The 9827-nt window shown below is 48.3% G+C and overlaps 1 protein-coding gene across 1 annotated transcript in view; it reads left to right on the forward strand.

Moving 5' to 3' along the window:
• Positions 1 to 9827, forward strand: part of LOC106736342 (noelin-2-like) — a 24792-nt gene that overhangs the window by 13378 nt on the left and 1587 nt on the right. Inside the window, exon 2 of the mRNA XM_014592847.1 lies at positions 8387 to 8536. Coding sequence (XP_014448333.1) covers positions 8387 to 8536 — 150 coding nt within the window. The remainder of the gene's footprint in view (positions 1 to 8386; positions 8537 to 9827) is intronic.

Consider the following 9827-nt stretch of genomic DNA (forward strand, 5'->3'; position numbering starts at 1 on the left):
AAGGCACCCCCTCCACTCCCATGCCATGTCTTGTCCAAGGCCAGAGACTGCCTCGAGCCATGGGTTGCACTGATGAGATCCTAATGGCCATTGTGGTCAGAGCTGAGAGGACAGGAGTGCAGTGAAGTGGAGTAGACTGTGCAGCTAGAGGGCCCATGTTCAAATCCCAGTTCCTCTATTTGCAAACTGTAATGCTGGGTTATTTTATTTTATTTTATTTTTTTAGTTTTCCTTATTTTTAAAAATTTACGCTAAAGGGCCAGCAAGTGGCATGGTGATTAAGGTGCTAAACTTCCACCTGGCCGACCACAGTAAAGTTCCAGACCTAGTGGCTTGCTTTCTCACTTTCCCTTTCTCTCTGTCTCTCTCTGGTCAAACTAAAAAAATAATAGCAAATAAAATGCAACAAATAACTACATTTTTTTATTTTTAAATTTAAGATAGAGGGGCCGGCAGGTGATGTGGTGGTTGACAATGTTGAACTCCCGTATGGCCGACCATGGTTCAAGTCCCGGACCTGACAACGTGCTTTCTCACTTTCCCTCTCTCACTCGATCCCTCTCTGGTCAAATGAAAATAAATAAATAAATAGAGTTAAAAATCAAATCGTTCTAAAAAAGAAAAACACGATGATCGAGTGCATGCATGTGGAGGGGAGGTGGGGGAGCAGCGTATGTGTATGTGAGAGACAGAGAGAGAAAAGCACCCAGCAGGGTCTCATCACGCTGCCGTCCCCTTCTGCAGCCCTCCGGCCTGTCTGGGTCCATGGGCACGTGCCTGCGTGCCTGCCGTGTTTCTGGTCAACAGGGCTGGGGATCCAAACTAGCAGTGGGCCCCGTGGCCGTGTGGGAGTCCAGCGCCCTTACCCACCACGCCACCTGCTGGCTCTGGAAGATGCCCGTTTTATCAGCTCCGTGGGGTCGTCGCCATGCAGCGTCCAAATCACATACTTGGACTCCAGGAAGTTACCGAATCGGCCTACGGGTGTTAGGGAAACAATAGCGATGATAAAGGCAGTAAGAGGAAACGCGTATGTAGCTCTTATTTTGACCAGTTTTTAAAAGAGTTATTTTTCATTTCATTTCATTTATTTAGAACAGTCTTCTTTTCTTTTCTTTTTCTTTTTTTCTTTTCTTTTTTCTTTTTTTTTTTTTTTTTTTTTTTTTTTTTTTTTTTTTTTTTTTTGCTATAGGGTGCGTGTGCTCGCTAGAGAGAGACAGAGAGACAGAAAGTGAGAAATCACCCCACAGAGAGGAATGCCATGCCGCAATCCCTTCTCCTCCAATCTCCTCTCGGGATCTTGGGCACGCACACGCACCCAGCATGAGTTTAAGCCACTGGGTCCGGGACTCGAACCACAGTCAACTACATGGGAGTTCAGTGACATAACCATTACGCTAACTGCTAGTCCCTGCTTATTTCATTTTATTTATTATTATCATTGTTTTTAAAATTTTGGCTGGAGAGAGACAGAGGGAGAGAGAAAGGGAAAGTGAGAACGCAAGCCATCAGGTTCAGGACTTGAACCATGGTCAGCCATTTGGGAGTCCAGCGCCTTAACCACCACACAACCTGTTGGCCCCTAATTTTATTTATTGATTATTATTTTTTAATTTGACCAGAGAGAGAGAGAGCAGGAAAGTGAGAATACAAGTTTCAATAAGTTCTATATAAAGAGTTGTTACACTGTATTGTTTAGGGGATCATGACCAGAATAAAAAGTCTGTTCATTCAGCTCACAGATAAGGAGTATCTCAGTAACAATGTAACGTTTTCAGGGCCCCCAGGTGACATGGTGGTTAAGGACGCTGGACTCCCACATGGTTGACCTCGGTTCGAGTCTCGGACCTGGCGGCTTGCTTTCTCACTTTCCCTCTCTCTCTCTTTCTCTCTCACTCTGCCCCTCTCCAGTCAAATTAAAATAAATACATGAAGTGAAGTGATTCTTTAAAAACAAAACAAAACAAAACAGTGTAACATTTCCAACCTGTGATTAGTTGACTATGTAGATGTGGAACCCTCAGAGTGGTGGTCTGGCTGTACATACATTATTCTATCCTAAAGAATCATTTATTTTATTTTATTTTATTTTAAGAGAGATTTTTGCTATAGGGCATATGCACTCACCAGAGAGACAGAGAACCAGAAAAAGAGAAATCGCCCCCAGGGGGGGATGGCCACACTGCAATCCCTTCTCCTCCATTCTCCTCTCGGGATCTTGGGGACACATACACGTGCCCACCCTGGGGTGTAAGCTGCCAGGTTTGGGACTCGAACCATGGTCCATTATATGGGAATCCAGCTACCTAATCATTATGCCACCTACTGTTATTATTATTTTTAAGTTTGCTATAGGGCTTGTGTGCTCAATAAAGAGAGAGAGACGGACAGAAAGAGAGGGAAAGTGAGAAAGCAAGCTGCCATATTTGGGTCTCGAACCGCAGTTGGTCCTGTGGGAGTCCAGCGTCTCGATCGCTACGCCACCTGCTGGCCTCATAGATGATGACCTCACTTGTCCCTCCCAGCCATCATATGACTGAGGCGTAGTTACGAGCTCACGTTTTTACAAATAAAGAGAGAGAGACGGACAGACAGAGAGGGAAAGTGAGAAAGCAAGCTGCCATATTTGGGTCTCGAACCGCAGTTGGTCCTGTGGGAGTCCAGCGTCTCGATCGCTACGCCACCTGCTGGCCTCATAGATGATGACCTCACTTGTCCCTCCCAGCCATCATATGACTGAGGCGTAGTTACGAGCTCACGTTTTTACAAATGAAACTAAGACACAGAGAGGTTCAAGGCCTCCGCCAGGTCACACAGGGAATGAATGGTGGAGTTGGAAGGTCAACCCAGGCATCCTGACCCCAGGACCCTGCTCTGAACGCTACGGTCCAAACAGAAAGAAGAAACAGGGAAAGAAAACGAGTCATGGCTGTTGTGCCGACGTCCAGAAAGATGCCCAGTGACATCACACGGTATTCTTTTTGGGAGGCTCGTGGGAGAAGTCCTTGCCTGTGTGAGGTACCCAAAATAGTTGAGCTTTTCTCCTGAGCATCTGGCGTACTTTTGTTTCGGGAACCATAGAAATGGCCAGTGTTCCCTTTTTGAGCTGACTGCTAAGGAGCCGGGAGCCAAATTTACGGCCTAGCCATATGCGGGTTGTTGGGATCTTGAAGGGACAAGTTTTTCTTAGCTGCCTTTCTGACTTTGACGATCGTCCTCGCTGTCATTCCCCTGCCTTCTCTCCCATGCAAAAACTTTTTAAAAAGAGACTCAGAATATTCTTTTTAAACAAGAACAAGACATGCTCCTTGTAGGAAAATTGGAAAATAAATATGTTCTAAGATGACGATAAGAATCTTCGTGAACCACGAAGATTTTACTGACTGTATAATAGTCCATCCTGTGGGTGAATCGTAATGGCTTTTTAATGGTTTTTAAGATGGGGACCAGCAGTTGGTGTAATGGCTATGTCGCTGGACGCCCATGTAGTCGACCGCGGTTCGAGTCCTGGACCCAGTGACTTAAACTCACGCTGGGTGCGTGTGCGTGTGTGCCCAAGATCCCGAGAGGAGAATGGGGGAGAAGGGATTGCTATGTGGCCATCCCCCTTGGGGGGTGATTTCTCGCTTTCTATCTCTCTGTCTCTGTCTTTCTGGTGAGCGCATGTACCCTATAGCAAAAGCCTCTCCAAAAAAGAGAAAAAAGAAAGATTATTTATTGGGACCAGGAGATGGTGTAATGTTTATGTCATGGGACTCCCACATAGTGGACCACAGTTCAAGTCCTGAATTGTACAGGCACTTGTGGTTGTGTACCCAAAATCCCAAGTGGAGAATGGAGGAGAAAGGATTGCAGTGTGGCCATCCCCCTAGGGGATGATATCTGGCTTTCTGTCTCTCTGGGGAGCATACATACCCTATAGCAAAAACTGTTCTAAAAACAAAAGATTATGTCACTGGACTTCCACGTAGTCGACCCCGGTTTAAGTCCTGGACCTGGCGTCTTAAAACTCATGCCGGCGCATGTGCGTGTGTGCCCAAGATCCCAAGAGGAGAATGGAGGAGAAGGGACTGTGGTGTGGCCATCCTCCCTGGGGGGTGATTTCTCGCTTTCTGTCTCTCTGCCAATCGCATGTGCCCTGTAGCAAAAATCTCTCTTAAACATTTAAAACAAAAACCAAAAACAACAACAAAAAAAAATTTAAAACAAAAACCAAAAACCAAAAAAAAAAAACAAAAAAAAAAGAACCCTGCCCCCATTGTCAGACAATTAGAGGAAAAAATTACAGGTTTGAAAAAAATTTCAAACAGCGCTTTAATGAGCATCCTTGGGGCTGGCAGGTGGCGTGGTAGTTAAGGGCACTGGACTCCCACATAGCTGAATGTGTTTCAAGTCCCGAACCGGGCAGCTTGCTTTCTTATTTTCACTGTCACTCTCTGGTCAAATTAAAAATAATCATAATAACGGTCAAATAAAAATAATTATTTAAAAACATAATAAGCAACCTCATAGCAGTTTCAGGTGCTGTGCTTAGGCTAAAGTCTTAGCCCCCATTGGCTGGGTAAAAACGCAAATACAGAAACCTGAAAGCTAGGCTGTGGGTTGGCACACTGCCCTCCAGGAACATCTAATCCTGGCTTTCATATTTAATTGAAGCTATCTCGTGGTATTTTACATATCCTTGTAAACCACTTAGAGTCCTCTCTGGAACAAGGCAGGACACAAATACATACCGAAGCCTCAAGTCACTTCTGTTTCCTGATTAAATTATCCAGCCTCAAACACAATCATTCTCATTTTATTAAGAGGCAACTGCTTGCTCTGTTTGTGCTGGTTAATCCCCTGTGTCCAGGGCTCCATGGAGGGCTGTCCCCTGCACGCGTGGTCGTCCCTCCACCCTGGGATGCCCTGAGAGTTGCTTTGGAACCAGGATGTAGGCGATGGAGCTGGGAGAGACTTTTCCTGCACTGTCTCATACTCAGTCAAGCCGAGACCTGTTCCTGAGCCTGTTGCCTAAGTGGGGCAGCAACCTCAGTGAAAGTTTTTTGTTTTTTTTTGCAAAGTTGCAGCCAGGGGCCCGCAGGTGGTATGGTGGTTACATCGCTGGACTCATGCATTGTGGAAGGTGGTTCGAGTCCTGGACCCGATGGCTTAAAAATCATACTGGGCACAAAATCATGCCGGGCACGTGTGTGTGTGCATGCCCAAAAATCCTGAGAGGAGAATGGAAGAGAAGGGATTGTAGCATGGCCATTCTCCTTGGGGGCAATTTCTCACTTTCCCTCTCTTTGTCTTTCTTCATGAGCACATGTGCCTTATGGCAGGAATATATATATATATATATATAGAAGTGTTTTTTGCTATAGGGCATGTGCACATGCCAGAAAGACAGAGAGAGACAGAGACAGAAAGCAAGAAATCACCCCGTAGGGGGGATGGCCACACCGCAATCCCTTCCCCTCCATTCTCTTCTCAGGATCTTGGGCATGCACGCACACCTGCCCAGCGTGAGTTTAAGCCACCTAGTCCAGGACTCATAGCCATTACGCCAACTGCTGGTCCCATCTTGGTGGGAATTTCTGTCCCTGGAGAACTCCTGTGTCCTCACACCTGCTGTTATAAAGCACTTCCCTTGGCAGGTCGGCAAGTGGCCTGGTAGTTAAGGTGCTAGACTCCCATGGTTGACGGTGGTTCGAGTCCTAGACCTGGTGGCTTGCTTTCTCTGCCTCTCTCTCTCTGCGTGTCTCTGGTGAGCGCATGTGTCCTACAGCAAATTAATAGTAAATAAATAACACTAATTTTTTTTTAAAAAGGCATTTCCCATGGGATATGCCCCTATTCCTGGGGGTTTCACCACTGAGAGTTTTTTTTTTTTTTTGGAGAGGTTTTTGCTATAGGGCGCATGCGCTTGCCAGAAAGACAGAAAAAAAGTGAGAGAAATCACCCCCTAGCTGGGGAAGGCCACACCGCAATCCCTTCTCCTCCATTCTTCTCTTGGGATCTTGGGCACGCACGCACACATGAGTCCGGCATGAGTTTTAAGCCACCGGATCCGGGACTCGAACTGCAGTCGACTACGTGGGAGTCCAGCGACATAGCCATTATGCTAACTGCTGGTCCCCCACCAAGAGTTCTTGACTTGGATTTCAAGCTAGACTCATTCTGGGAGAACTGACTTGTAGCCTCAGGAACATGGAGCCTTCCAAGACATGCCACTGACTTCTAGAGACGTGAGCTTGATTGTGCCTTTGAACTCCAACCCGGTGGGCAAAACGCAGGATCCTCACATGCTGGGCCTTGGCAGCTGAAGCCCAGGCTTTCATTACCGCGCTGCAGAGACCACGCAGGGAGGTGCACACGACACACACAATTATCTTAGGAAAGCCACGGAGGCCTGTCTCTCCGCGCCACTTAAATCTGACTTCTCTTTTACAGTTCAATATTTCATCTGTTGAGAGAAAATGGCTTGTTTGCTTCAAAAGACACGCCAGGAACCGTAGGGAGGAAGATGTTAATTATGTCGAACTGGGCTGCTTTGTCTCTGTGTAAATGAGACTCTTGGGGGGGGGGGTTCTGTAAATTGCATGGGGATCAGAGCCAGGGGAGAATGGGCAGGAATCTCAGGGTGCTGTTTATTCTTTTTCTTTAGGCTTAAAGAATTGCACTGGGGGGGCCTGCCGATGGCAGGGTGTGGAAAGGGGCTGGATCCCACGTGACCCACTGTGGGGGTACCTTCTTTCTCTCCTTCTCTTTGTCTTGCTCTTTCTGGAAAATGCATACACCCTCTGGCAATTAAAAAATATATATATATATTGTTGTATTTATTCATTCATTTATTTTAATTTGACCAGAGAGAGACTCACAGAGAGAGAGAACGTGAGAAAGCAAGCCACCAGGTCCAGGACTCAAACCCTAGTCAGCCATGTGGGAGTGTCCAGCGCTTTAACCACCATGCCACCTGCCGGTCCCCCCCCCAAAAAAATATTTTTTTTATGTTTTTGCTATAGGGCAAGTGTGTTCACGAGAGAGACAGAGACAGATAGAGACAGTGAAAGGGAAAGTGAGAAATCCCCTCCAAAGGGGATGGCCAGGCCACAACCCCTTCTCCTCCATTCTTCTCCCAGGGTTCTGGGCATCCGCACACACACACACACGCACACACACACAAACCTGGCATGATTTTCAAGCTGCTTGGCCCAGGCCTCACACCTCAGTTGACTGTGGGGGAGTCCGTCACCTTACCCACCACGCCACCTGCTAGCCTTAGAATTTATTTTTAAGAAGAAGGGGTTCCCCCTAATTTAGAAGGTTACATAAAGCACCAAGAATGACTAATTACAATAGTTTCAGATGGTGTTTATGAATGGTTTGTTTTTCTTTTAATTTAGTGGAGGAGTCAAATTTATCTGTGTAATTATATCATTTGCTCACATTTCAGTAGCTTAAAAAAAAAACAAAAAAAAGAGGCTTTCTTGAGTGGGAGAGAAGCAGGTGGGGTAATAGCTATAGACGCTCTGAGATTGCTTTCAACTCACAGCCCCGCTTAGCTCCGCCGCAGTTTGAGTCCCAGGCCAGGAGGCTTGAAAATCATGCTGGGGGTCGGGGGGTGCGGCAGGTGGCTCGATGGTTAAGGAGGCTCTGGACATTCCCACGTGGCCTACTACGGTTCAAGTCCTGGACCCGGTGGCTGGCTTTCTCACTTTCCTTCTCTCCATGTGTGTGTGTCTCTCTCTCTCTGGTCAAATTAAAATAAACGAATAAATAAATAAACTGTAAGAAAAAAGAAAAAAAATCACGCTGGGTGCATGTGCATACCCAAAATCTCAAGAGAAGAATGGAGAAGGGATTGTGGTATAGCCATCTCCCCCCTGGGGGGCAATTTCTCACTTTCTGTCTCTCTGTCTCTGTCTCTCTGGCCAGCACACGCGCCCTGTAGCAAAAACCTCTCAACAACAGCAGCAAAAACCCTCAAGGGGTATCAGCAGTTAGCGTAATGGCTATGTCGCTGGACTTCCATGTAGCTGACTGTGGTTCAAGACCTGGACCCGGTGGCTTAAACTCACGCTAGGCGCGTGTGCGTGCGTGCCCAAGATCCCGAGAGGAGAACGGAGGAGAAGGGATTGCAGCGTGGCCATTCCCCCTGGGGGGTGAATTCTCGCTTTCTGTCTCTCTGTCTCTCTGTCTGGCGAGTGCACACCCTGTAGCAAAAACCTTTCTTTAAAAAAAAAAAATGGTCGAAGGATTGAGTCTCCTGCAGTGGCGCCTAGCACGGGATCTGGCACATCCCGGGGGTCAGGGGAAGGGCGTGTGTCATTTCTGCGGGCCCCTTTGCTCTCCCAGTACCCCCCTGGGCTCCCGCTCTCTGACCCTGCCCTCCTCCCTGCAGACCCTCTTCCAGAGCCCGGAGGAGGGCTGGCAGCTGTACACCTCGGCCCAAGCCCCGGACGGCAAATGCATCTGCACGGCCGTGATTCCCGCGCAGAGCACCTGCTCTCGCGATGGCCGGAGTCGGGAGCTGCGGCAGCTGATGGAGAAGGTGAGAGCCCTCCTGGCGCTCAGGGGAGGCGTGAGGACCCCCGGCTCCCACCCTGCTCCCCACCCCTGCCCAGATCGGCCTGAGCCACGGCCGGCCACGCGGGTTACCAGAGTCGGCTGATAACCTGGCTCCCGTCCAGGTAGAGGTCTCGCTCCGTGTCTGCTTGATGCTTCTTTCAAAGAGTAGCCCAGGGGGGACCAGCAGGTGGCGTACTGGCTATGTGACTGGACTCCCACGTAGTCGACCGTGGTTTGAGTCCTGGACCCGGTGGCTTAAACTCACACCGGGCACGTGTGTGTGTGTGCCCAAGATCCCGAGAGGAGAATGGAGGAGAAGGGATTGTGGCGTGGCCATCCCCCCGGGGAGTGTGTGTGTGTGTGTGTGTGTGAATTCTCGCTTTCTGTCTCTGTCTCTCTCTTTCTGAGGAGTGCACGCACCCTATAGCCACAATCTCTGCTAAAAAAGAAAATAATGATGATAAATAAAAGTAAATAAATAATTATTTAAAAAAGAAAAGAAGGGGCCGGCAGGTGGCATGGTGGTTAAGGGTGTTGAACTCCCTCATGGCCGACCATGGTTCTAATCCCAGACCAGGCAGCTTGCTTTCTCACTTTCCCTCTCTCTCTCTCTCTCTCTCTCTCTCTCTCACTCTGTCCCTCTCTGGTCAAATTAAAATAAATAAATGAACTTAAAAAATAGATCAAGTTTGGGACCAGCAGGTGGCATGGTGATTGAGGCACTAGACCCTCCCACGTGGCCAACCATGGTTCGAGTCCTGGACCTGGTGGCTTGCTTTCTCTCTTCCACACTCTCTCTCTCTGGTCAAATTAAAATAAATGAATGAATAAAATTAAATAAATAATTTTAAACAAAACGAATAAAGTTTAATAAGATAATTCTTTAAAGAAAAAAAGAATGTTCCAGAAAGTATCCGGCAGGTAAGGGGACAGTAGGCAGGTCCAGGCGCCAGCACGGCAGGAAGGTTGCTCTGAGTGAGGACGAGCAGGAATCAGCCATGGGAAGATGAGGGAACAGCATTGCAGGTGGAAGGAACAGCCCACACAAGGCCCTGGAAGGAGCGTCATCTTGGAATGCTGTCAGCCTAGGAAGCGGGGAAGGAATTATGGGCGGAGGCGGGACTGCCGGTGGGAGGTCTGCAAAGTGGGGCGGGACCTGCTCTTCGCGGGCAAAGCTCCCCCTGGCGACGGCGTGGGGAATTGCCTGTGGGGGAGGTTGGAAGCCGAGAGTAGGGGACGCCGTGTCAGGTGGGGGGGGGGGGGGCCGGGGGGGC

Source organism: Tupaia chinensis, unplaced genomic scaffold (assembly GCF_000334495.1).
Source record: "Tupaia chinensis unplaced genomic scaffold, TupChi_1.0 Scaffold138665_1, whole genome shotgun sequence".
Taxonomy (NCBI): Eukaryota; Metazoa; Chordata; class Mammalia; order Scandentia; family Tupaiidae; genus Tupaia; species Tupaia belangeri.